General features: G+C 60.3%; 1 protein-coding gene across 2 annotated transcripts; it reads right to left on the reverse strand.

Annotated features, from left to right (window-relative positions):
* Positions 1-54: 54 nt before the first annotated feature.
* CRB2 (crumbs cell polarity complex component 2) lies at positions 55-21539 on the reverse strand (the record flags this gene model as incomplete). Of its 2 annotated transcripts, none has more annotated exons than XM_082841945.1 (13): positions 55-279; positions 2191-2308; positions 2949-3065; positions 3901-4684; positions 5439-5604; positions 6183-6691; positions 6781-7653; positions 11044-11157; positions 11332-11517; positions 12015-12154; positions 12285-12480; positions 14823-15162; positions 21450-21539. In XM_082841945.1, the coding sequence occupies 13 exons, from the start codon at positions 21537-21539 to the stop codon at positions 55-57; spliced, it is 3858 nt and encodes a 1285-aa protein (XP_082698071.1). The 2 variants fall into 2 exon arrangements, with proteins under 2 accessions (XP_082698071.1, XP_082698072.1); XM_082841946.1 differs by having other exon boundaries at positions 14823-15146; positions 21446-21539.
* Positions 21540-27333: the final 5794 nt, after the last annotated feature.

Genomic DNA, 27333 nt, shown 5'->3' on the forward strand with positions numbered 1-27333 from the left:
TCTCCAGGTGGAAGGTGAGGACCTCACAGGTGCTGGAGCCACAGCCAGGTGGGCCTAGATGAGTCTCTCCTCGGGTGGCACCTTGAGGACACTGTCCATCTCCAGCCGGGCTCCGGCCACCTCCTGCTGGCTTGGGCTGTAGGTGCCCTCTGACTGGCGGCGCTTTCTGGCCGCCAGGATCCCTGAGAGGAGCCCCAAGAGGAGGAGGAGGAGGCAGGCGCAGGCCGCAGGCACTGCCACCTCCAGCAGCGGGAACGGCAGCGGCAGCGATAGGCCCTTCTGGAAGAGATGCAGTAACACGCCTAAGACCATGGAGGCGGGGAGACCCCCCAGTTCCTTCAGAGGAGAGGAAAAAGCATCGCTGGGCGGAGGCTTCCCTGGGAGGTAGTGAGAGACTTGGCCCCAGAGGTATGCAAGCGAGTGCCTGGGAGCTACCTATTAGAGGCACCACAAGGGGATTCCTGTACAGCAAAGGGGTTCTGGCTAGGAGGAGAGAAAACACATTTATTGAATGCCTACTAGGAGCTGAGCACCGTGTGTGGGATTTCATGTAAACCTTACAATGATCTGATGAAGCGGAAGTGAGGACACCCCCTTTCTTCTGTGAGGACAGGAATCTTTGGTTTATTTTGTTTACCCGTGTATCCCAAAACGCACAGCACAGCCTGCTCAGTAGGCACTCGATAAATATTAGAGGAGGAAACAGAGGCTTTGCCCAGATCCCCCCAGGCACATGACTAGTGGGTGTCAAGCCGGGACTGGCACTGCCCTCTGTCCGCCCCCAACGCCATGCCCATGCCCAGCTCACACCACCATTCTTCAGTCTCAAATTCCAGCCGAAGGTCCTTCCTTCAACTGGCCAAGGTGGGCCTCAGTGCCCAGCCCTGCCACCCTGCCTCTCTCAATAAACACCCAATCTGAAGTGATGGGACCTGATCCCTCCCGAACCCAAAGGGCAGTCTGGGTTTTTAAGTGTCTGTGGAGACCATGCTCAACCCCTAAGTGGGAGGCATCTCAGGAGATGCCTCCCCAGCCAGGGGGCCCGTGCAGGGCATGAGCTGCAGCAGGCCGACCTGGCTGCTGGCGAGCTCAGAATCCACCAGGGCGGGCCCCCACCCGCCCCCCGGAGACTCAGACCAGGCTCTGGGGGCCCAGGAAACCACCTCTCTGGCTCGTCACAGACACCGGGATGCCCCCATCAAAGATTCTACAGACCTGGAGTTCTGAAGCTCCAGAATCACAGACTTCCAGGGGGCAGAGGCCCAGGGCCTCAGATTCACCGGCCCTCCCTCTGTCCCATGAGACTTCTCAGCCCACTGTGACCTGGGTCCCAAGTCTCAGCCCCCAGCCCTGAAGAAGGTGCCCAAGACTGTAGAGAAAAATTCATCCCAGCCCTGAATGGGCCCTCCCCAGGCTCCGGCCCTGGGCACTTCAGGAGGAGCTGTAAAGCCATTTCCTCCCTAGGAGGAGGGTGGCGGGGGACGGAGGGAGGGTTGGGGGGGAATGTGTGCCAGCGGCTGTAAAGTTCAACTTGAAAGGAAACATTCCCCAGAAGCAGGGAGGTTTGGGGTTTATGACCCAGGCCGCCAGAAGCCTGTGGAGATCAAGGCTCCTCCCCAGGCTTCGTCCCTCGCTGCTGCGCCCACTCTGGGCTCACTTCCCGCTGGGCCTGCAGAGTCTGTTCTGCCCCTTAGTGGGGAGGGGGCCAGAGGGAGGTTCAAGCTCAAGCTTCCGGCTGGCCCCCATCTATTCGGACCCCTCCTCAGCTGAGCTTCCCTGGGGTCAGGGGCTGCCTTCACGGCAGCCAGGCCTTCCCAAGCCTTCTCTGGCTCAGAATCCCGGGCTCCCCACATCTTCCTACTCTAGAATCCTGGCTCAGAAACCACCAGAGATTACAGGCTCTCGTGTTCACCAACGTAAATCCCAGAATTCCAAGATCCTGTGGGCCCTGAATCCTGGCCCAGATCAGACTTGGCAAAGCCCAGCTGTTTCACTGCAGACCCCAGAGTGATGCTGGGGGCCCCTCCTGTGTGGGAGTGTGGAAGCGGCCTGAGTCTCCTTTCCCTGCTCCCCCCGACCCCGTGACAGGCCTGGCCCAGGAACAGCTCCACAGGTGCTGTATACGCCCCCCCGTAACATCATCTCACTAAAGTCCAAAACAGGGCACCCACCCCCTCGGGCATCACTCACCACCACTTCGCAGAACTGGCCTGAGAAGCTTGCACTGCAGATACATTCATAGACCCCACCAGCTGTCCGGCAGGTGCCGCCATTCAAGCAGGGGTTGGCTTCACAGGGGATCTGACACCTGGGAGGCAGGGACAAGGGTGGGGCTGAGAGAGCTGCTCCCTCCCAGGCTGCCTCTTGTTCCCCCAGCTCCTTTACTTCCTCAAACCCTCCCCCACCCCCTACACACACCGGCATCAAAGCTCATTCATCCACTGTCCCCAGCACTGTCCCTACCTGACTGGGCCCTGCCAGGTGACTGATGCTGAAAGCGATCTCCGTCACCTACCACGCCCCTTCACCCCAGCATTCATGACAGAATGACTGTCACTCCACCAGAAGCACGGGGGGAGCCTGTGTAAAGCCACCTGCCCAGGGATGCTGACTCTGTCTGGAGCGGGCCCAGAACCTGCATTTTTACAGTCTCCCCAGGTGGAGGAGTGGGAGGTGGGCTGAGCACGGAGCTCTAAGAAACACCACCAGGCAACTACTTCCCAGCAGGTGTCTGCATAACCCAGGATGGTCTTGGAAGCCCCAGAGGGAAAGAATTCAAGCAAGAGAGGTGCACTGTCTGGCACTGTGACGACAGTGAGGGCTGAGAAGGTGAGCAGGGATCCACACCCCACTTTACCTGCCCTGGCTGGAGGGGGTCCAGAGGCCCGCCCTGCCCGACTCTGCACACTCAGCAGCCCACCTCCCAGGCCCCTGGACCCCAGACCCACCTCTGGCCAGCAAAGCTCTCCTGGCAGCTGCAGTTGGCACCCTGGGGCCCACCCTCACACGGGCCACCATCGAGGCAGGTGACATTCAGGCTGCACTCCTCTGGCAGGACAGACAACCTGAGGAGAAAGCACAGAGGCTGGCCTGGGGACAGGACACCCAGGACCTGGCCCACCCCCCCGCCCGTGGGTCACTCAGGCGACCCGAGCCTCTGCATTGTCATCCAAGGAATTAAGAGCCACCTCCTGGAGACCCTGCCGTCAGTCCTGGAAGCCGTGTCTAGGGTGGAAGGGGTGGGACATAGGGCTGCCACTCTGTGACTCCAGCCCTACCCCCACCAAGGTGTACAACATCGGGCTGAACCCTTCGAGGCCGAGTCCTCCGAGGAGCTGATGAAATGTAAGTAGTCTCCCGGGGCAAGAGCAGCCTTCTAGACATAGAGCTTGGGCCTGACGTTCTTTGCGTAGAGAGGGGGATTCAGGCCTCTGCCAGATACCACTCCGTAAGCTTGGCTCCGAAAGGAGTGGGGAGTCATGGCCAGACTGAATAAGGGAAGCGGTCAAGACTCGGACCATCTCTGCCTGGCCCCGTCCCTCGGGACTGACGAAGGAGGGCATCCGTGGTGGGCAGCTCAGCAGGAGAGCCTCTAGGCTTTCTTCCGACACTTAGCTCGGGGTTCCCCCACCCTGACTGCCAGACGGCAGCGTTATCGCAAATTCAAATTTACCCGGGTGTCCTGTATTTTTTCTGGCAACTCTAGGGGGCTGCTGTTCCCGAGTTACAGATAACAGCGCGGTGGCTCAGAGAAGGGACGTGGCTGGCCCACGGAACCAGCGCATCCGCACCCGGGCTTCCGGACTAGTCTGACCCAACCCCCGCGCCCGGGATCCCCACCCCTGCCCCGTAAACGCTGGACCCTTCGGACCCTGGCCGCCCCCGGCTGGCCGTGCGCACCGGCAGCGCGGGCCCGCGAAGCCAGGCGGGCAGCGGCACTCGAAGCGGCCGTCTGGGCGCGTGTGGCAGCGGCCGCGGGCACAGGGCGCTGAGCGACACGGGTCGGCGCGGGCCTCGCAGCGCGGACCCTCCCAGCCCAGGCCGCAGGCGCAGACGAAGGCGTCGAAGAGGTCGCGGCAGACGCCGCCGTGCAGGCAGGGCGAGGGGACACACACGGGCGCACCGCGGCAGCCGAGGCGCGGAACCGGCGCGCCGGGCCAGGCCGAGAAGGGCTCCCGGGACCCGGGGGCCGCGTCGGGCCGCGGGCCTGCTAGGGGCAGCGGGAGGCCGCCGAGCGCCACGCGGCCCAGGCAGCCCGTGAAGTTCTCGGCCAGCAGGACGCGCGCGCCGCCCGGGCCGCGCAGGAAGTCCAGGTCGCTGGCCAGGCCCCGCAGCGCCACGGGCGTCGCCGCGCCGTCCAGCCACAGCAGCCAGCGCGACGCGGAGGCCGCGGGGCGCTCCATGGCCAGGCGCACGCGGTGCCAGGCGCCGTCGGCCACGCGCGGCCCGGGCGCCGGCAGCACCGCGCCGGGCAGGCCGGGGCCACTGCGCACACCGGCCGCCAGCGAGCCGTTGCGCACGGCCAGCCAGACGGTGTCCGGGGCGCCCGCGGCGCGCAACAGCCCGGCCTCGGGGTCGCGCGTGCGGAAGGCCAGAGAGAGGCCGCTGAGCGCGCGCCCGGATGACGCGTTGTGCCCGCTGAATTCCGCCGGGGGTCCCTCGCGGAACGTGGCCTCAGCCACACCTGCAGGGAGAGAGAGAGTCAGAGGACGGCCTATCGGTACCCAGCCCAGCCCAAGCACACCTGGGTGATGCGGGGACCCGCCTGCCGCCCCCGTTCCCCCCACCCCCGCGGTCTGGGGGCGGGGGCACACACACACACGCACCTATCATCTAATCCCAGGAACTGTTCCCCCCACCTCATAACTCTCTACCTCCAAAGAACCAGCGCCGGGCTGGGGAGACCTACCCTACTGTGCCCACCCTGCCCTCCAGGTCACAGACCAGGCAATAATAACACCTTGGAAAATCTGCCTCCTTCTCTCCTTAGTGAAGTGGCCCTGTGTCATCACCGTGGCTCACTCTTCACTGCAATCATTTTAATATTATAACACAGTCATCTTTTAAAACTGCTGACCATGGCCTTCTCCTGCTGGTCCTCCCATGGCTCCCCATTGCCCTTGGCAAAAAGTCCCAAGCTGCCTGGCCTAGCATTCAAGGACCCTAGCAACGCTGATACCTCTACTTGTGTTTCAGTTCTTATAAACCTCATGCCTTTGCGCGTGCTTTGCCCCCTTCCTGAAATGTCCTTCCCTGTGCCCGGTCAGAGTCTTATTTGCCCTTGAAAACCTAGCAAGTGCTCTCTTCCTCCAAAAAGCCTGGGCTGGGGCTGTTGGCATCCTGGTCCAATGTCTCTGAGTCCTGAAGGCAGGGGTGGGATCTAACCCAGCTTGGGCGTCCAGCACCCAGCATGTGGGCTTTCCAGGGCAGGCACTCACAGACAAAGCCATCAGGGACCTCCTCACAGGTGGCAGGCGGGAGACAGGGCTGGCCAGGACACCACAGCTGCTGGGCACATGTGGGCCCAGTGAAGTTAACAGGGCAGGTGCAGTGGAAGTCATTCCAGGAGACAAGGCAAGTCCCACCATTGAGACAGGGCTGAGGCTGCAGGAGAATCAGGGCAGGGACTGGCTCAGGCCTGGGGCTAGCATCGCCCCACCATAACCATCCTTGCAGTGGTTCTTCATTGAGCACCTAGTACAGATACATTACCTCCTCACAAACAAACAGAAAAGTAACTAGCTTTCCCATTTTACAGATGAGGAAACTGAGGCTCAGAGAGGAGAAATCACTTGCTGAGTCACCTAGCCAGTAAATAGAGGAGCCAGAGTTCACACCCAGGCTATTCCAATCCTAGAGCTGGTTGGCGCTTTGTTCATGAACCTGGGTGTCCCTGTGCCCCAAGCAACTCCCGCAGAAAGGCTTGGGCAGCCCTCTGCCTGGGTCAGGGTGTCTGTCTCAGATTAGGACTGAGAGGAGAGGTATGGAGACTACCATAGGGCAAGAGCAGCTGGCCAGAGAGGAGATGAAAGTGAACCCTGCTCTGTCTCTCTCCAGCACTGGGACCTTGGGTGGGCACTCCACCTCCTGGTGCCGACCTGACCAGTAGAAGGACATGCTAACCTCCAGCGAAGCAGGGTGGATCCCGGAAAAAGGACCCACCCTTTCCCCGTGGCACTCACACTGCACGTGTCCTCGGAGACACAGCCCATGGTGAGGTTCCAGGACCGCCTGCTGCCCGGCACACTGGGCAGGCTGGAGTTCTCCAGCAACGGTGGAAAGAAGGGGAGGTGGAGGCTGTTGAGTCGCAGGTCCTGAATGCAGCCTCGGAAGGGCCCACCCCAGGGCTGGGCGTCAGCAGGGAGGAGCCTCCCGCCCACGTGCACCTGCTGCCCCAAGCCCTGCAGCTGATCAGGCCCAAAGCTGAGCGTCACCAGGTGGCGCAGCCCATCATCCCAGCGCCCGGGAAGCACCAGGGCAGGACTGCCCAGCACCTCAGCCCGGATCTGGCCCTCACGCAGGAACACTGTCAGGCCAGCTACTGAATCGTTGGCAAGTTGGAGCAGAAGGCCAGCACGTTCCCGGGTGCGGAGGAGGAAGGACATGGTGAGGTTGGGGCCTGGCAGCTGGTCGAGCAGGAAGGAGGCAGAGCTCAGGGTGCCCCCCAAGCCAAAGGTGGCAGCAGGAACCTCTGCAGGGAGAGAGGGTGCCGGGCATGAGGCCTGTGGGCTGGGGGCAGGTACAGCCCCTGCCCTGGGGCCCACCTGGCTCGTTCCTCACCATCAGCACATGTGGGACCGCTATAGGGCCGGGGGCAGTCACAACGGAAGTGAGTCCACAGGTCCACGCAGACCCCTGCGTGGGCACAAGGCGGAGGCTGACACTGCTCCTGGCGCCCGCAGCCCAGGAGGACATTCTCGCCGAGATCCTCAGGCAGCAGGAGGTGCCCGTCCACGTGCACGTCCTGGAGGCAGCCCGTAAAGGCCACACCACCCAGCTGCGTGGAGCAGAACCCAGCAGGCGTCGGGGCCGGGGAAGCCGTAGGAGGCGGGGCCACAGGACTGGAGGCCACACAGAGGTGGGCAGGGCAGCCCTCGTGCCAGAGCCGCATCTCCAGGACCCCGAAGCGGAGCGTCACCTCCACTCGGTGCCAGTGGCCGTCGTTTAGGGGCAGGTCCAGCAGCCTCAGGATGCACACATTGTTGCCGTGACTCCAGAGTGTGGCCTGAAGCGTGGTCTCCACCAGTGCCAGCTCCAAGCTGCCCTGAGTGTCAGAGCGAGCGGCCAAAGCACCAGCAGGTATCGTAGTACGAAACCTCAGTGCCAGACTCAGGGAGCCACCAGCTGGCACCGAAGCCCGCACAGGGTTCCCAGCCACAACGGAGAAGGTGGTATTCTGGTCACAGAAAGGTCCGTGGGTACCAGGTGGGCAGCGGCAAGCATAACTGTGGACCCCTGACTGGAAGGTGGGGATGCAGGTGGCGGCCAGCGGACACGTGTGGCCTTGGCAGCCAGCGAGCTGCACGGAACAGTCACGGCCACCCCAGGCCTCTGGGCACCAGCAGATGTAGCCCGCCACGGTGTCTTCGCAGGTCCCGCCATGGAGGCAGGGCTCCGACAGGCATTCGTCCACATCTTCCTGACATGTCAGGCCTTCAGGAGAGACCAGGCCAAGGCTCAGCACCCAAGGCCAAAAGCACGGTCTTGACCCAGAGCTTAGCTGCCTCTTGGGACGGGGACCTCAGTATCTATCAACCAAACCCATTCCCAATTTCCAAAGGATTTCTCAAGGTCCCCGGAAGTCCCCAGAGGCTGGAATCCAAGGTACTCCTTCCTTTACCATATCTTGTGAGTCGATTCAATCCCCTAAATACTCCCCAATGCCCCCTTTCCTCCCAGCTCACCTCCCCTGCCTCACCAGCTCTCTAGGCCATAGTCTAGTGTCCTCTAGTTCACCAGCCTCCACCATCCATCTCTACAAGTAGCCAGAGATCTCTTTCTAAAGCATCACCTGGCCAGGTTCCTCTGCTACTTAAGGTCCGATCACTCACCCTGGCATTCGAGATTCCTCGTGGCCTGGGTCCTACCAGGAGTTCATATGTCAACCCTGCTCCCTGCAAACCCTGAGCTGCCTGTTCCTCCAAACATTTCCTGGGAAGTCCTGCCTCTGGGGCTTTGCTCATAGCGCTCTCTCTGGAATGCCTCCTTCTCCCTAATCCTGCCTTTCAAACTCCGACTCATCCAGCAAAGCCCAGCTTCACATGGCCAGTACCCTAGAAGGCTTTCTCTGACTCCCAACTCCAAGCTGCTGTGTCACTCCCAGCTCCTTGCCCACTCCCAGGCACAGCTCCCCAGAACCCAGTATTGAAAATATCTGTTTACGCAGCTGAGATCTCCTCCAGGGGCCTGGATATGTCATTGGTGCCCAGAAAAGGACTTGGCATGGCCTTTGTGGCCAGAGAGATGAAATGGAGGAGGGAGTGGGGATGGATGTATGCATCTGTGGCACTCGAGTAGCCCCTGGTTCTAACCCCCCACCCCCATCCCTCTGCCCTAGGGCCCTGGCACTGGCTGTGAGGTCACCCTCCCCTCCAGGGGCTCCCATGCCAGGTGCTCTGGCCCCAGCGTGGGTCAAGAGGCTACAGCCCAACCCCTGCTCAGCCAGAGCCTCCACAAGACCACTGAGGCCAGCCCTGCCCATGTAACCCAGCCAGGGGAACCCAAGCCCAGAGAAGCCGCCAGGATTTGAATCCTGGCCCCAGTCAGCCCACAAACACCACCGCCTCCTTCTGGGGATGGCCAGTCCCACCTCCCCCTGCCCAAGGCCCCAGCCCTGCATACCTGCCAGGAGCCACAACACCCCCAGGAAGGTCCGCAGAGCCCGCAGCCCCATTGCATTTCCCCACAGACAGGCTGAGAGTGGTGGGCAGGCACCAAGGCTGGGGAGCAGAGCTCCCCGCCTGGCCAGCCGCCTCCTTCAGAGCTGGCTCAGGAATGCCAGGCACTGGCCTCCCCCACGCCCAGCACAACCCCAAGGGAGGATAGGGGCGGACCAGCCCCACAGCCGGGGTTCCCCCTCCGGGTCCTTGACCTCAGAGGTCTGACCTCCCTGCCACCCATCAGCTGAGCTCAGCTTGGGGAGGAGCTGGGCTCCCGCTAACACTGTCGAACCTGGGGGGATGACACGCCCTCTCTAAAGCCTCTATGGCTTCATCTGTAAGATGGGGATTTAGAACCCTACCTCGTGGGGCTTTGGTGAGGAGGGAAACAATGCAGAGAATACTCTTCAGATGCAGGGCATGCTGCAGTGGGCCCAGTGTGTGCCAGGCACCCACGAGGCCACTGTTTCTGGGGCACTGTGCCTGGGAGTGGGCAAGGACTCAAGGAACCTCAGCCCATGGGGCAGGAGATGGGTTTTCAGGGTGCCCAGAGGTTTTGGCCACCCAGAAGTGGGATGCCGAGCCCCCAGCACCTTTGGGGGGTGAGAGTGGAAGGGACGGTGGTGATCACCACCTCCTTCCCCCAGGCAGGGGAGCCTGTGCCCAGCAGCCGTGCCAGGGAGAGGAGGCAGCTTGTCGGAGCAGGAATGCGGGCGGGTGTGGGGGAAGCGTCACAGGCATTCCAGAGGGGGCAGGGACACTCCGTGCTGTGTGAGGAGGTCCTCGGTTCATCAGTGTCCGCAGGGAAGGGTGTCTGTGTGTCTCCGCATCCTCTGTACCCAAGGCAGGGAAAGGCTTTCTGCAGGCCCAGCTCCTGCCCAGCACACCCCAAAGGTGTGCCCAGCTCTCCAAAGGTCAATCATCCTTCTCCAGACACTGCCCACAGCTTTCCGTAACAGCCCCCGCTGTCCAGCACACTCCCCCATAATCCACCACACCCCCCCCACCTCCACCACACACCCCCCACCATACTCCCTCCACCACACACCCCCCACCTCCACCACACTCCCCACCACACTCCCTCCACCACACTCCCCCATAATCCACCACACCCCCCACCACCACACTCCCCCCACCACACTCCCCCCACCTCCACCACACACCCCCCACCACACTCCCTCCACCACACCCCCCACCTCCACCACACCCCCCTCCACCACACACCCCACCTCCACCACACCCCCCTCCACCACACACCCCACCACCACACTCCCTCCACCTCCACCACACACCCCCCACCATACTCCCTCCACCACACCCCCCCACCTCCACCACACCCCCCTCCACCACACACCCCACCACCACACTCCCTCCACCTCCACCAACCCCCACCTCCACCACACCCCCCCACCACACTCCCTCCACCTCCACCACACACCCCCCACCATACTCCCTCCACCTCCACCACACCCCCCACCACACTCCCTCCACCTCCACCACACACACCCCCACCACACTACCTCCACCACACACCCAACCACACACACACCCACCATTTTTACCTCCTCTGTCCTGGCCGAATTGCCCTGTCCTCCCTGCAGGCCCCTTGGCCTCTGCCCAGCCCTTTGATGTCAGGTGTCTAGGGCTCTCTCTGCCCAACACTCCACACTTTCTCCTGGATAACCTTGGCTGCCTGAGACTCCAGCTGCAGGACCCCCAGTCTCAGGCCCCTCTCCTGGGCCACAGACCCCAGATCACCAGCCCCCACCCAGGCTCCTCCCTGTAGGTGCTCCACAGGCACTCAGACTCAGTATGGACAAGGCTGAGCTCACCATCCTCTACCCAATGTCACCCAGGGCAGAAACTCGGCCAGCATCCCTGACACCTCCCACTCACACCTGGAAAAACCCTCAGGGCCTGTAGCGTGCCCCTCATAAATATTTCTCAACCTCCACTCCAGAAGGTTTTCCCCCCACTCCCACCTCCAAAGCCCAGGTCCCAGCTCAGTCCTCTTACCTGTCACCTGGCCACTACACCCACCTCCTCCCTAATGTCCTTGACCCCATCAATCCAGCCTCCACACATCAGCCAGAAGGAACCTTCTCGCCCCAGGTCCACCGCATCTGACCTTGCCCTGCCCCAGTGCCCACCGCACCCCAGGCACCTGTGTAGCCATCTGAACAGTGGCACTGGAAGCCATTGGGCAGGTCCTGGCAGAGGCCTCCACTGAGGCATGGCCGTGAGGCACACTCGTCCACGTCCACACTGCAGTCGTCCCCTGCAAGAAGCCCAGCTGTGGTTTCCACAGCTCCCTCAGAGCCAGACTGGAACTGGAAAGGGCCCATCTTATAGCTAGGGAGACTGAGGCCAGAGAGAGGTGCTTGAACCCAGCTTCGGCATCCCTCCCGCGCACCTGGACACTACAGACCTGCTTCCCTGGAAGGGGGCTCACCCTCAAAGCCCAGAGGGCAGCGGCACAGGAAGCCAGCAGCATGGCGGAAGCTGAAGGCTCCTGGGAAGGCGGCCTGGATGCCCCCATAGAGGGTTGGGTCGGAGCGCTGCAGGCACTGGCCCCCGTGCTGACAGGGGCCCACTGCACATTCATCCTCATCCACCTCGCACCGCTCGCCGCTGTAGCCTGGGGACACACACAGGTGGGCGTCAGGTCACAGGGGGTCACCAAGCAGCACCCCTCCACTGCTGCCAGGCCGGCCCAGGGCCAGGCGGGGACAACAGCTCAGATATGGTCACGGACATTCCGAGGGAGGGACACACTGAGGGGGTAGGAATGACCAGTGCAGGCTTCACCAGCATTGGCATCGTGTTACTATTATTACTAGCATTACTCAGCGCTCTGCACGTGCGGGGCCCTGTACCAAGGCTTGATGGGCGCTACACCTTTTTACTCTCCTCAGAACAGCCCAGGAGCAGGTGCTGTGATTAGCCGTGTTCAGCAGATCAGGAAACTGAGGCTCAGAGAAGTTGCACTCACAGGCACACACCGGGCTTAGTCCACTCAGGGTGTGTGCGCACCGCCAGGTTGTCCCAGGGCAGTCCTCCTCAGCCTGAGCCCCCGCCCCACTGGGCGTGCGGGGGCGCACGCGCACACGCTCTCGCGCACGCGCACACACACACCTGGCCAGCAGAGGCAGCGGAAGCTCCCGAGGCCCTCGAGGCAGGACGCGTTGTTCGCGCAGGGCGCCGACGCGCACTCCAGCACCTCCTGCTCGCAGCGCGCGCCCTCGTAGCCCGTGTCCCCGCAGTCGCACCTGAACCTGCAGGGGGGCGCGCGACCGGAGCTGAGCACGCGCCCGAACCTCCAGCTCCCCCTATCTCCATCGCGCCCCCCACCCCGCCGCCCACCGCGCAGCCTCACCGCTTGAGGGCACCCGGCCGCCCGCTCACCCGTTGACCAGGTCGTGGCATACGCCCTCGTGCACGCACGGCTGGCTCTGGCACTCGTCCAGGTCCAGCTGGCAGCTGGCGCCCCCGAAGCCCGGCGCGCACACGCAGCGGTAGGAGCCCAAGCCGTCCAAGCACGAGCCCCCGTGCAGGCAGGGCGCCGAGGCACACTCGTCCACCTCCGCCTCGCAGGTCACGCCTGGACAGGAACCGAGACAGAGAGATGGCCGCCCAGAGGGAGAGCGAATGAGGACGAGCCAGGCTGACCCGAAACCTGCTCCAGACTGACCAGAAGCGGAACGTCAGGATCCAAAGAGAGAATCCGTTGTTCCATTCATCCAGAGCAGGTGTTTCTTGCGCCAAAAATAACAGTGGGGTTGAAACAACACAGACATCCCTGCCCCCTTGAGCTCATACCAGTCTAGCCCAGGAGACGGGGATTAGGTCCATATTACGTAAATGAGGACTGATTTTTACTTTTGATAAGCTCAACAGTGGGTACGTGCTAGCTCCTGTGACAGCAAGAGGCAGGGTCTTAGCCTGGGGTATTGAGAGTCAGGGAAGGCTTCTTGGAAGAAGAGACTTGAAGGATGAGGGGGCATTCGCTGGACTAGGATAGGGGGCTGTGTGAGAGACTGTAAGTCTCTCCAGAGAGACTATTGGTGAAGACCTGCTTGGGGCAGGGGCATGATGCCCTAGGGCAGGGGTGCATGGAGGGTCGGGGAGCAAAGGGGAGAGTTAAGGAGGTGGGGCAGGAGTGGGGAGTGTCAGGCCTTGGGGGCCAAGTAACACAATCCGAGTTTATCCTAAAAGTTTTAAGCAGCTGATAATATAGTCCTCTCTACATTTCGCTCTGCTGGCTTTTTGTGGAGGGTGTAAGGAGGGACCCCAGCAAGGAGGGGCATCCCCGGTGGGAGATGCTGGACCAAGGTAGCCAACTCCTTCAGGCTTTCCCTGCACTGTCTTGCTTTTACACCTGGAGTTCCTGTGTCTTGGGAACCCTCTCAGTCCTGGGTAAAACCAAGACGGTTGGGAGGCTCTCAGGGGAGGGGCTGTGGAGATGAAGGGAGATGGAGGATCTCAGGGTTTGGAAATGTACTGCCCGAGCTCATCGTGGAGCCCGCTTGTCATTGTACACTCCAGTGGCCCTGCCTCTACCCCCTAAGTGGGATTGGTCGTGGGGGTCTGGGGACCCAGCTGGCTCCAGCTGGAACCTTCCCGCCTTCCTGGCTCAGTGAGCACAAAACAGGGGCCCTCCTTCCTGTGACCCAGCCCCACTCCCACCCTCTGTGCCAGGGGGAGCCAGGCCCAGGCCGCCTGGAATCCCAACCTCCCCCGCCTGGCTAGGAAGGGAAGGAGGAGGAAATGAATCACAGCAGACACTGCCCCCACTCACATCCACAACTCACCCAGAAAGCATTACCCAAAGCGTCTGAGCACCACACATCTGGGCACGCACACACCTGCTGGCACCCACACACAGACTTTCCCACAAACGCATTCAGGGATCCCAGACACCCATGGGTACTGGCAGACACAGAGGCCTTTACGTGACCTACTCACACATCCACAACTAATCTATCCAGACACCTGAACTCTCAAATGATGAGAAAGGTACATGGAACCCGTTTCCAAAGTTCATTTTCATCTTTGTGCTGAGATCCATCTCTCCACTCTATGCCCCCTCTCCCAGAGCCCAGCCCCCAAGTCTGTACCTCTTACTCTGAGGTGACCTCAAACTGCCCTCTGCCCTCAGAGAGAGTCATCTGAATTCAGGGTTGAATAGAACCTGGAGTGTCCACACTGCAGGCTCCCAGCTGCCCTAGACCTAGCCTCGCTCCCAGACCTGTCCCTAGCTGCGCCCTCCTTCCTGACTTCCAGGCAGTTGCTCCAGGATGCTCTCGCCTTGGAGGGTGGATGGGACTGGGACAGGGCCATACTCTGGAGGAGGGAACTGTCCCCCTCAAGACAGCAGAGGTCCCTGGGGGTACATCTCCGTTACAATTTGAGCAAGTCCACCAGTGTCTCTGCGCAGGAACTCTGGGGCTCCCGCCCCCAGGGCAGAGGGTGCACATGACAACCTGAACCATACCGGGCTATCACGCTCCAGAACCATCAGACGAGCCACCAGAGGATGTCTGTGCTACAGCCTGACGGGTCTGGAGTGAGTCGATGCTAGAAGTACCGTCTAGATGTGTCCTCGTTAAAGCCAAGCCAGGCACGTCTACACTCTAGTCCCAGAGATGCCTGAGAGGGGTCTCCACTACCAGCACCACCTGAACCCTACAAGGGACTGAAGTAACATTTGTCCAGTGTCTGTAGTGTGCCAGGCGCCGTGCCAGCGCTCGCTCATCACACTCTCAGGTTAGCCCGAGAAGCATTAATTCCGCAGCATGACCAAGAGTGAGTACACCCTAGAGCCGCCAGGATGCCTGGGGGTGTCTCTTCTCTAAGGTCAAAGCTGAATTCGTGATTTGACAACTCTGAGCCGCTGATGGGGTCGACATTACACACGCCTCTGGGAAGAGCTGGGGCCATTACCTGCGTAGCCGAGGGGGCAGTGGCACTCGTAGCGATCGGCCAGGTTGTGGCAGGTGGCCCCGTGGTGGCAGGGCCGGGACGCACACTCATCGATGTCCAGCTCACAGCGTGGGCCCTGGAATCCGGGCACGCAGTAGCAGCGGAAGCCACTGGGGTCTGGAGCCTGGGGCACACACAGAGCGCCGTGGTGGCATGGCTGACTGGCACAGCCCCGGGGCTCCAGGGGCCCACAGGTATAGCCACCATTCTCTGTAGCCTGGCACTCGGTCCCTGGAGCACATGGGTCTGAGGCACAGGCACCCGGGGGGTCCGAAGGCGCCGTTCCTGTAGAGAGAGGAAACTGGCTGGGCAGGGTGGACGGGGGCTACCGGGACACTCCCCTCCCCACACCCAGGCCCATCCCCAGACCCCAGAGTCAGCAGCAGGGCTCCGTCAGGGAGCGCCAGGGGCTCTACACACCAAGTGCCAGCAGGCTGCACGCATCTGCACCCAGAACTGGGAATGGTTTCAGGGATGCCTCCATAGCAGGGAAGTAGGACCCGGGATGCCTGGCTCCCCGGGCAGGATTAGTGAGCAGACGCCCACTAACCCTGTGAGCTTTTCGCTCCACGGTGTCAGTGCAGCCCCGCAGCGCCCCTCGGAAGCAGGCCCTGTCAGGCTCATTTTACAAGAGAGCGGATCCAGGCTCCAGAGTGAAAGTGAGGACTTGCCTGAGGTCACACAGCAAGTTCGTGCTGGCTTAGCCCTCAGGGTCTGTCCGTGTGCTCCAGCCCCACCTGGGGAGGGGATCCCCGGCCTGCTCCCTCCCAGGAGGGTGTCTCCTCCCACTGCCCACTCCACTGCTCCCGCTGGGGGTCTGGTAACTCCATCCCTGCGTGAAACTGGAGATGGAGGACTTCAAAGGCCCCTCTCCCCCCTCCACCCCTCCTCCCCTCCTGGCCCTGCTGGCCTGGGAACTTCTCAGAGGATCCCTGGCCCTCACAGTATCCGCCGCCATCAGCAAGTGTGAGTGGCCAGACTGGCCGGGGTCACAGGGTTCAGGGCAGGTATTGAAACCAGCCGACTGAACTCCCGGCTCCAGCCACTGCGACATCTCCACAAGGCAGAGCTCCCTCACTTAGAGGGTCACCTCCTGATCTGGAGCCCGCCTCCCTCCCACCCTCCCTTGCTAAGAGCCTGTCAGTGTCATGCCGGCGTAAGAACTTTTGAAGCTTCGAAGTCAGACAGCCCTGGGTTCAAATCCCCACTCGGCCAACAAGCTATGAGACCTTGGGCAAGTCATTTCTCCTACTGAGCCTTCGTTCCCCAATCTGAAGAGGGTTAATAATAGTACGTGCCTCGTAGGATACGGAAGGATTGAGAGCCTCAGGGACGGCAGTCAAGTGCCCACTCGGGGTAGGAACTCAGTAAGTGATGGAGGAACGGGAGCCGCCCGCGAGAAGGAGGCACCTCGGACGGACCTGGGGCTCCGAGAGGCGCCCCTCCCCCACCCAGGTTGTCAACCAGACACTAACCAGGCCCCGGAACAGCTTCGGGCCCTGTGCCTCCCCTCCCCCACCCAGCGAAGACCCCCCCCCCCCCCCCAGATAAGGCTCGACAGCCTCTCAGGCGTCATCCACATTCCACCAGGCAGGGCTGTCCACCGGCCAGCCCCCACCCTTGCCAGCCAGGGCCAAGCAGGATGGGGGACAGGGAGACACAGGTACCGACCGACCGATGGACCCAGGGAGAGAGCCCAGCTGTCAGCCCCACCGCCCAGCTCCCAAAGCACCTGGTACGGCTCAACATGGGCTCGCTCTCCAAGATCCTCACCAAGAGGGGGTAGGGCAAGCACCCCCCCAGGGCCAGGTGTGTGGCGAGGGGACAGAGGGTCTGAAACACTGTCAGGCCAAGATAGCCTTCCAGGGCTCTGGGCTCCACACACCCTCTCTGCCCGAAGCTCCCCTCCCCCGAGCCTGGTCTCAGCAGTGAGGGCAGGGGCCATCTGGGCCTGTCTGAGGGGCTTATGGGCAGCTTGTCTTCTTCCCACCCTGAGCCATGGTGGCGGATCAGTGTAAAGCCTGGTCCTCCAGGGCTAAATAGTCCGATGCGGGTGGGAAGATGGTCTGATTCGGAGGGGCGATGCTCTGATGGGGGTGAGTGGATCAGGCTCCCTTGGGAAAGGACACAGGTTTGGGCATCAGACCCGGCTTGTATCTGGGGTGTGAACAGTGCCCGCCTTGTGAGTGTTGTGAGGGGCCACTGAGGGAACGTGAGTGAAGCCCTGGCACCAGCGAGCCTTCAGCGAGGGCTCTGGCCATTACAGTCGGGGTCCCTGGACCCAGCACACTCAGGAGGAGCAGCACAGTGGGCACAGCTCCCACTTGAAGGGCCCTGGCTGTTGGGTCCTATGCCAACAGGCCCTTCGTTTAATCCCAGCAAGCGCCACCCCTCATCTGTATGACCCAAGGGACCCCACCCCAGTCTGGAGCTTTGCCCCTGATTCAGAGCAGCCTGAGGAGGCAGCACTTGTGGGGACAGCACTGTGGGAGCAGGTGGGCCATGACGGAGCCCCAGGAGGCCGAGCCCAGCCCCACTGGAGGAAGGAGTTCCTGCAGGCAGAGAGGGAGGGAGCTGTCTGCCCTAGGAAGCCTGCAGTGGTGCCAGAAGCCTGCATGTGAGGCACAGCCGTCTCTCTTGTGTAATCTCTGTCTTCACAGTTACCTTAGGGGGTGGATAGAGCTATCATTCATTTTTTACAGTTGAGGAAAGTGAGGCTCAGAGATAAGTGACTTCACAGTTCCCTAGGAGGGGCTGGAATCCAAACCCAGGTCTCACTGCTCCAGAGCCTCCACTCTGGGGGTTCCAGAATCACCCCAGGACCTATATAAAGGATACGGATTCCTGGGCCCCACTCCAGACCCAGAGATGCAGAACACTTGGGCCTGGGGCCCAAGAATCTGCATTGCAACATGCTCCCTGGGGACTCCTTTGCACGTTGAGGCCTGGGAACAAGCACTGACCTTGGGCTCTCTGCCTCCAGGGAGCGAGCCCGGGGCTGAGGGGAGGAGAGGTGAGGATGGCGGGATGGAGAAGGGGCCTTCCCAGCCTGGCTGGAGGGGCGTGGCCTGTTGCCAGGGTGACGAGGGGCCTGTGCTTATCTTTACAAATCCCTCCTGACCTCTCAGGCTGCGTGGGACGACCTGGCGGGGGAAGGATTAACGGACACCCGCCCCTCCCCTTGGACCTGCTGCCCTGCCCTGGGAAGGCCCAGAACCCACCTCCGGGAAGAGAATTTTCTTCATGGAAAGGACAGGATTATAATAACAGGAACCATTTCGTGAGTGCACGTGTAGCTGTGCTACACATCTTGCATCTATTATTACATTATTGCGTTTGATTCAAACTGGAAAAGGTGGGTGCCAGTAAGAAAACTGTTTCTCTAACTCAGAGAGGTTGATAAACTTGCCCAGGATCATTCCTCAAAAAACGAAGAAGCAGCTCATTTCCAGACTTCTGTGAAGTCCACATCTCCCAATGCATGTGAAATTCCCACTTTGCAAACTCTAAATTGCCACCCATGTATTGTCATTTTAGAGCATTCTAGCCCAGCCTCCCCCAGGCACTGAAAGAGTCTCGGAAGGCTTGCCTGGGAGTGAAGGTTCCAATATCAGCCTGGGCAGAGCGGGCAGTCTTCCCTGTCTATCCAGATCCAGCTGCTAGCAACTGCACGGTGCTTCAGGCTTCACTCCGTGCCTAGTTACTCCAACTTTATTTGCACTTGTAACAGGCCTAATGAGAACCGCCAACGACTAATGAGAAGTGTTTGCTGAGGGTGGGTTTTGTAAAGCTTCTCATCTTGACAAGGCAAAAAAGAGAATACATCTGAGAAGCCACCCAAGATCCCATAAGATGTGCTTCTGGCATAGGGAAAAAACTGCCCATCTAATAGCACGAGGCCCCAAGGGGAGGACTGCATAACGGTGCAGCACAGCTGAGGCAGAGCCATCGGGAAAGGGCTAAATGCCTCTAATAAGGCAGCAGAGTTTGGAATAGTCTTTTACAAAAATGTTTATCACCTGAGGTTAAAGACATAATTTTGGTAACCCCCACAATAGCTGTCGCGGATCCACTGCCTACCCTTTGCCTGGCGTTGGCAAATTCCAGTGTTTCCAGACCATGGTCTCAGAGGGCTGGGGCCAAGGAGGCGCTTCCTGGAATGGGCGTGAGACCGGGCAGAGGGGTTCCCAGGCCTGCCACCCCAGCAGGCCACTTTTAACTATTAGTGGCTTCCGGCTCCTTTCTAAAATTTCCTTTGAAACGGGATTCCATGCCAAACCTAAGTTGGAGGACTGCTGCATTTTCTTATCGGATTCTTGTAGCAGCCCTCAGAGTGAGCTGGTTTGCCCCCTTTAGACAGAAGCACAGAGAGGAGATGTGACTTTACATAAGACTAGTCCCATAGGCGCCTGTGAAATCCTGGCCCTGCCACACACAAGCTGTGACTCTGGGCAAGTTACTGACCCTCTCTGGGCCTCGCTTTCCTCCTCTGTAAGCTGGGGGTATCAGAGTCGACTTCACAGGGCTGTTGTGAGAATTAAATTCGATCATGTTGGTCCAGGAGCAGCACGTACAGGCTGATGGTGTTGTTCACTGGCCAACAGATCTTTACTTGGGGCAAACACCGACTATCCAACAAATCCTGACGTTAGAGCATTTGTGTGTGGCTCCCTGCTCCCTGCCTCTGTCCTGCAAGCCCCCACCCAGCTCTGGCTGGAGGAGGGGCCGGACTTGGGGGCTGGACTTGCTGCCCCTTTGTCAGCTGGGCTCCCTGGTGTGCAGGCAGCCGGGAAGGATGTGAGAGCCCCGATGTGCCCCATTGTGCTCCAAGATGCTTGGCGCTCTCCTAGCAACCAGCCGGGACTTTGTGGCAGAGTAGGCCCAGGAGGGAGGGGCCCCGCTCAGGGCCTGGCAGGGGTGGGTGGCAGAGCCAGGGGCCCAGGGCATCCAGAACCCCCATCCCCTCTGGAATGGAAATTACTTTTCAAGTGACATCATCCCTGGCCCATCTCCTCCTGGCAGTCAGGGCTTGGGTCCTGGCATCCAGAAATGTTCATACCCATAGCACCGCACCCCAGCTTTCAGGGATCCCCAGGGAGGGGGCTCCCTGTGCCAAAATTGCAGGGGGAAAGGCTGGTCCTGGGAATCCCAGCAGGGCTGTGTGCGGGTGAGTGTGTATGTCAGCGTCCGCTCCCTTCGGTAGCATGCATCTACTTAGTGTCCACTTTGCCACAAGGTTCACGTGAAGGTACATCTGAGTGTGAGTGCACACCTGTGTGCAGGCACGTGTCACGTACAGCTAGGTGTGTGTGCTTGAGTGCATGTGTGGCGGGTCTACACGTGCCTGTGTGCCCTTGTACGTGCCACACCACTGTGCTGGTGTGGGGGCAGTGCACGTGTGTGTGTGCAGGTGCATTTGTGCGATCTGTGCGTGCACGTGTCTGTGTGTGTGCACTGTACGGTAGAGGACAGACCAGGATTTCATGCCCCTTGTGCAGAGAGCAGGCCCCCAGCTCCTCTTTGGTTTGCCTCAGGGGCCCAGCTTGTAAGCCCCCATCCTTCCCTGAGCCTCAGTTTCCTCCCTTGCAAAACAGGGGCCTTGTCCTCCACAAGGGCCCTGCGGAGAGGAGACGAAGGTTTTGTGAGCCGGGCCGAGCGAGAGGCTGAGGAAGGCCCCAGGGAGGGGCCTGAGAGGTTGGACCCACATCCTGGGACTCTGAGGAGGTGGGGACTCCCCCGCTGCAGCGGAGCCCAGGCCGCCCTCCTGCACAGGACTTCCCAGGCCTGGCCCCGTAGCTATAGTGACCAAGACAAAGCATCCCCCAGACCCCCCAGGAAGAATTCCAGGCTGGCGCACACGTGAATCCACTTGGACAAAAGCAAAAACCTCTTGGTGAACGGGGTCTGGCTTCACGAAGCCCTTTCAGCTTGATCTGGGAACGCTGGGGGGCGGGGAGGGGGCAGCGGTGGACACATGTGTTCCCAGATGCCCAGCCACTCCCCAGGGACGCCAGAGCACCCCCAGCCCCGCAGTGCAGGCAGGGTGATCACCAAACGGAGGGGATGCAGGCAGGAGCCCTGGGTCTCCTTCCCTCTTCTCCACCCCAATCCACTGGGCTGGGGTCTGCTGCCCCCACCCCACGTCCCCGTGTCGAGAGCAAGGACACAGTTCAACCCACTCAGTAAGTTGCACCCCGCAACTCGCGCTGGGATATAGCCCACCACACGCACAGAGCCTCAGACACAACCCCTGGCTCACGCGGGACAGCTGCCCAGCCTCACAGCTTAGACGTGCCTACAGCCCACAGCCCATAACCTGCGCACAGCTCACATGAGAGCCCCCAGACTCGGGCCTCACAGGCCAGCACAGCCCAGCCCAACACCCCTCCAAGACACACGGCCCACCCGTTACCCGGACCCCGGCCGGTGGCGGTCCCCCCACAAAGTCCCCCGCGACCACGCAAGCTCCAGTGGCCCCCAGATGCGCACCTCCCTGCAGCCTGCAGTCGGGCCCGGCACCCACACGGACACCCCACGGCCTGGGGTGCTGCCCTGGGTCCCCCAAGGCTCGGCCCCCAACTCACCGACCGGGAGGGCGAGGGCAGAGCCCCCGAGCAGGAGCAGCAGGAGAGGGGCCGGGGGCCTGGGGTCCCGGGTCCCAGGCCGGGCCAGCGCCATGGCAGCGCTTTGCTCGGCGGCTGTGGGAACGGGCGGCCTGGCTGGCTCCACACCCCCGTCTCCCTCCAACCAGCACTAATGCCGTGGACAGAGGCCCGGCCCCTCCCGCCTGCCCCTCCCCTCCCCTCCCCCTCCCCACCCCGCCCTCCCAGGCGGCTCCACCTTGAGTAGGGTCTAGAGGAGGGGTCTGACCCAGCCCGCTCCCCAAGCCCAGGGCTCCGGACTCCAGATGAGGCCTTGGGGGCCCCCATGTGTCTGACCTTGTCCAAGGGCCCACCCTTCTCTCCCTCCTGACCTCCCCCCCGCCTTTTCCTCCCACCTCTCAGGTCCTGCTGCCTCAGCCTCCTCATAGACATTTCTGTTCTGGGGGCTGTTCTTCTCACTAGATGATACCAGCTACTCCCAACTCTTCCGTGATCCCACCCTGCCCACCCCCATCTTCTCTTAGCCCAGGCCTCCCTCCCCAGCCCAGCCCGAGCTCCCCTCCCACCTCCTCTCTGCTGGAAGCCCCAGCCCCTCCCACTCAGCTTGTTCCTCCCAGCCTGCTCCCTCCCAGGGCTGCCCACCTGAGAAGGCATCCCGCCTCCCCCCCCACCCCTCCAGCACCCCCTGCAGCTGACGCCTCGCTCCCCACTCCCCACGTTCAATCCACTGCGAGCTCCTGGCCGCTCCTCACCTCCGTGTCCCTCAGTCCCACCCCACCTCTTCACTCCCATGGGCCCCACACTGCCACACACAGCCCCTCTCACCCCCGCCCTCAGGATGAGGCCCCCGGCTCCCCCGACCCTCACCATCCCTTCAACCGCCATACTGAGTCTTTTCTATTTCTCCCCTTTGGCCTAGATCTTCTGCCTTTGCTGTTTACAACTCCAAAAACCGCATAACGATCCAAGGCAGCCCATTCTAGGGAACTGGCAGCTCTAACTAAGCAGCAAGCTTTCCCTCTCCACTGGCTGGGAAGTCCTTCCTGTTGTCTAACCTTACAGTCTCCTGCTGCACTTGATGTTTGCTTGCCCCAGGCTGGAGAGGGAAATGTTGTTTGGGTGGAGAGGAGGAGTTCTTGCGGGGACCTGGACCCAGGAATCTAGGTCATCTCAAAGGCACTACAACATCAAAAAACAGCCCATTCTTCCACTGCCCTCAGCTCCAGTGAAAGGAGAATCCCCTTGCTGAAAGGACTTCCTGAAATGAGCAGCTGGCCCCTGTGCCTGTTTGGCACAATTCAGTGACCGTGGACTCAGGCCACCCAGGCCCTATGCTGGGCTCTGGATGTGTCCCTGACACCTCGAGGGCACAGTCTGGAGAGACAGAACTGAGTAAATTGGTGGAGCTCCAGGCTGAGCTTGAGGGATGGGCAATGGCCCGTGGAACTTCCAGGAAGTGAGAGTGGGCGTCACACAGGGCATAGGCAGTGGCGCTGGTTCTCCAATGCTGGGGAAGTGCTCAGAGAGGACACCAAAGGCCTGGGTGGACCCCTTGTCCACATCCCTGCTCCATCTCCACCCTCCAGTCCTGGTCCTTCTGGGGTAGGAGTTGCTTCTTGGTTTCTGGAGCTCCCCATACTCCCAAATCACCTTTAATTCCCTGCCTCTCACATATACCAGGAGCCCGTCCCCCTCCACGTGGCGGCCCCTCGCCACTCTGTTGGGAAAAGCACAGTCTCATCAGCCGAATAGATCCAGGTTTGAGCCCAGCTCCACCACTGACTAGGGAGTGACTCCAGCACGTGAATTCCTTTTCTGGGCCTCACTTTCCTCATCTGTAACATGGGGGTGATGATGAGTTTAAGCAGCAGTGCAAGTTCTCTTTATTCTGCTTCTCAGAGATCCAGGCAGCCCCAAGCGGAGAACAGGAGGACCACGAGGCTCCCACAGCCCCCTGGGTCTCTGGATACACAGACACAAACACCCACGTTTTTACAATGAGCTCCGAGGTCAGAAGGGCGCCTGAGCTCTCCTTCCAAGCCCCGCCCCCTGCCCCCTGCCCGGGTCCTGCAGCCGCCACGCGCCACCTTGTGGCCAGAACTGGGAGTGTCCTGCGAGGTCTGTGGGGCACCCAGGCGAGCGATGAGGACACTGAGGGAGGGATGCGGGGAACTAAACTGCACCCGCAGGAGGAAACAAGTGAGCGGGAAGGAGGGGCCCGGGAGTCAGGTGGGCGGCAGGCAGGACTGAGGTTAGACAGGGCCGATCATCCTGACGCACTTCCCGGCCTGGATCTGGAGAAGAGACCGTAAGAGTGGGCCAGCCCCTCTGAGAAGATGGTCCCTCAGGAGAGTCCACTTCCCCCATCCTCCCGACCTGGGGGTGGGGCTGAGGAAGGGGAAAGGAAGCCACCATAATCTCATCTTACCTCCTCAACGACGCTGCAAGGTCAGCATTGACCCCATTTTACAGATGAGGAAACTGAGGTTGGGGGAGGTGAGATTGGCTGCTCAGGGTCCCACAGCTAATCAGTGCAGGGGTGGGATTCGACCGGGGGGCGGCCCAATGCCACCCCCTTTCCCTCCCCAGCCTCTGACTGCAGGTTGACTAACTGTGCTGCATTCAACTCAGGAATTATTTGCTGCCCTGCTCCCTGGTCAAGGGCACCCAGTCCTGGGGCAGGTGCCCACCAGCCTTATGGAGATGTGACAGTAAAGTTTAGTGGTTTGGTAATGCCTGCTTTGGCATCAGGCCCCTTGATTTGAATCCTGATTCTGCTCTGTGCCCTTAGGCAAGGTTTTGTTGGTCTGTCTTTACTTTTCTGAACCTTAGCTTCCCCATCTGTAAATTGGGGTAATACCAGTATCAACCTCAGAGTTCTGTGATGAGTGGGCTGCTGCCCGCAGGGCCCAGGTGGGGGAGGGGGTGGTGGGGGAGGGGATGGTGGGGGAGGGGATGGTGACACGGGGCTGCTTCCCACTCAGGAGAAGCCTCCAGACTCTCCCAAGGTGACCTCTGCCCTGGATGCCCCCACCAGGGTCCTGCATCTCCCTTCTCAGGGGCTGTGTGATTATTCTGTCTGTCCCCTGCTCCCCAGCCAGATCCACCCTCTTCCCTCTCTGCCCTGCTCATCCTCTGGCCTTCCTCACGGCTCCCTTCCCCGGGAGGGGGAGGCAGCAGGAGCAGGGAGGGCTCCCGCTGCTCTTTCTTCCTGCACTGGGTGCACCGCTGACTACAGCTGCAGCGGAGGCCCCTCTGCTGCTTCAGCTCTCACTGCTCAGGTAATGCTGTTCTCTCTGTGGCCAGCTGTGGGGCCACCTTCAGCCCTGACCTGGTTGGGTCTCTCCGAAGCCTTCCTTCTCCACTGTCATCCACTCCCTCCTTCTGGGAACCCTCTCCCCTGGCTTCCCTCCTACCTGCCTGGCTGTTCCTTGCTCGCTTTCCCCCCAGAATGTTGGGGTGTGTCTGGGTCTGCTCCCAGCCCCCTGCCCTTCTCAAACGACCCTCCCCGGGTGAACTTCCTGACCAACCCAGCTCTCTCACGAGCCCTCTACCCGTGGTTCTTAACCCTGTTTCAACTCCCCCTTGGTAACAAATATCTTGTATCACTCCTTATTACCCTGAAATGAAATGACGTGCGTATGCATACAATTCCCCAACAGAAAACGATCCCAATGCCCGGACTGAAATATCAGAGCGAGCCATTGTAGGCTAGCGGTGAAGTGCACAGACACTGGTTCAAATCCTGGCTTCTCCACTTCCCAGCTGTGTGACCTTAGGTAAGTTACTTAACTTCTCTGTGCTCAGTTACCTCCCCAGTCAAAAAGTTTTTTGTTTTTTTTCTCTATGCAGCACTTTACTGCATAGAGTTGTTATCAGGATTAAATGAGTAATTATTCACGAAGCATTTAGAACAGTGCCTGGCGTATGTTACAAGCTGAATGAGTGTTGGTTAAATTTAAGATGATAGGTCTTTCAAGTTGTAAATACTCTTATTGACTACACTAGAAGACATGATAAAATAATGAGAAGCTTGCACCTATTCATAGAACCCCCCTGAATGCAACAGCCCCAAATGCAGACCTATGCAGGGTGAGGTATTGGCAACTCAAATACCACAAGCACTGTTGAAATTAAGTAGGTAATTTTCCCAAACGGTGGCAACCCTGGGTAAGGTTCTGAACAAAATAAAGAGCAGTCTTCCTTCAATTTACATGGAAGCTGTATTTCTGGCAAATTCAGTGTATGTTAAAGCTCAGAGCATTCATGCAAAAGTGCTCTTATTTCTGTGCAAGCCAGACCTGGGTTCTGGGCTCAGACACAAGTGTTTTTCCTTCACGTGAACGTCTGGCAGGACATTCAAAAGTCAAAAGGCACGTGGAACTTTCTCCATGGTGTGGAATGTCCTGCACGTTGCAGGGCAGCCAGCATCCAGGGCCCACCCACTAAATGCCAGTGGGGCCCCCAGTCATGAAAACTGAATGCACCCCCACAAATTCCCCAAATGGCGCCCAGGAGGCTCCTGGGTTCTACACCAGCTGCCAGAGGGACTTTTCCAAATCCCAGACTGTCGACTCCCAGTTACCCTCAGGCCAAGTCCAAATTCCTGAACCCGATGCCCAAATCCTCGTCATGCAGCTGCCGGCTTTACCTCCACAGATGCGGACCCATACCACCAGCATACCACCCATACCACCCTACACCCAGCTGTGCCACGTCCCCAACCCCAACTGAACACGCACACACGCATGCACACATGCACACGCACACGCACACACACACACGCACGTGCACACGCACACTCCCTGGCTGGCTTTTGGCTGACTAGTCTTTGCTCTTGGGCTCTGCTCCCCGGAAAGCCCACCCTGGTTGAATGCTGTGCTGACCTCTGGCTGATCCTTTAAGACCTGGCATCACTTCCTCAGAGCAGCCTTGGTTACCCCCAGGCTTGGTTAGGGCCTCTTCTGTGCTCCCACAGACCCCACGGCTTTGATCGAAGCCCCCAGGACTGATTGACCATGCCCTGTTCTAGTTGCCAGTATAGATGTCTGTACTCTCCTGAGCAAGGGCACGTAGTAGGTGATTAATACACAAGCAAGGTCCATTGAGCCCTTGCCCTTGGGGAGCTCACATCTAGTAGAAAGACAGACGCACAGACAGTGCTGGGAGGCGGTTGCTCAGAGCCTGGTGAGAGCCCTAAGGACAGAGAGGCCAGCTATCGGAGGGCAGCTTCCCAGAGGAGGTAGGAGTTTTCCAGGTAGAGGGGAGGCAGAAGACATATCTGGCTGGAGACCCAGCGTGGGCAAAGGTCAGGTGTGGAGAAGGCATTGTGCCATCGTACCTTCAGGACGGCAGACGGGTGAATATTGCCCGAGGTCAGATGTGGAGGGGCTGTGATCCGAGGTGAGGCTGGTGAGTCAACAGAGGACAGCTTATGAAGAGCTTGTAAGGTACCAAGGAGGTTGGGCTTTGTGCCGGGGGTACTGGGGAGCCATAGAAGGGGTTAAAGAAGGGGGGTGACATGATCAGGTTTGCATGTGGCAGAGTGTCCTCTGGGAGGAGTGTGGCAGATGCACTGCAGGAGGGCAAGAGTAGAAATATTCCAGGGAAAGGTCACGGGGTCTGAATTAGGACAGGGAGGAAAGTAGAGGACAGGGATGAGAGTGGGCATTTGAGTGGCAGAAAAAACAGAATATGGTGTCTTCTGGGGCTGAGAAAGAGGGAGAAGGCTGGAGTGTGCAGGATGCCTCGGGGAGGGGGATCCAGACCCCCCCCCACCCCCGTCCTCTCCACTCTAAAGGACAGCCTACAGGCCCCTCTGGAGACACTAGAGGGAGCTCCAGGATAGGCCAGGCCCCTCTCCCACCAGC

This window comes from Leucopleurus acutus, assembly GCF_964270905.1.
Source record: "Leucopleurus acutus genome assembly, chromosome: 7".
In the NCBI taxonomy this organism is placed as follows: Eukaryota; Metazoa; Chordata; class Mammalia; order Artiodactyla; family Delphinidae; genus Leucopleurus; species Leucopleurus acutus.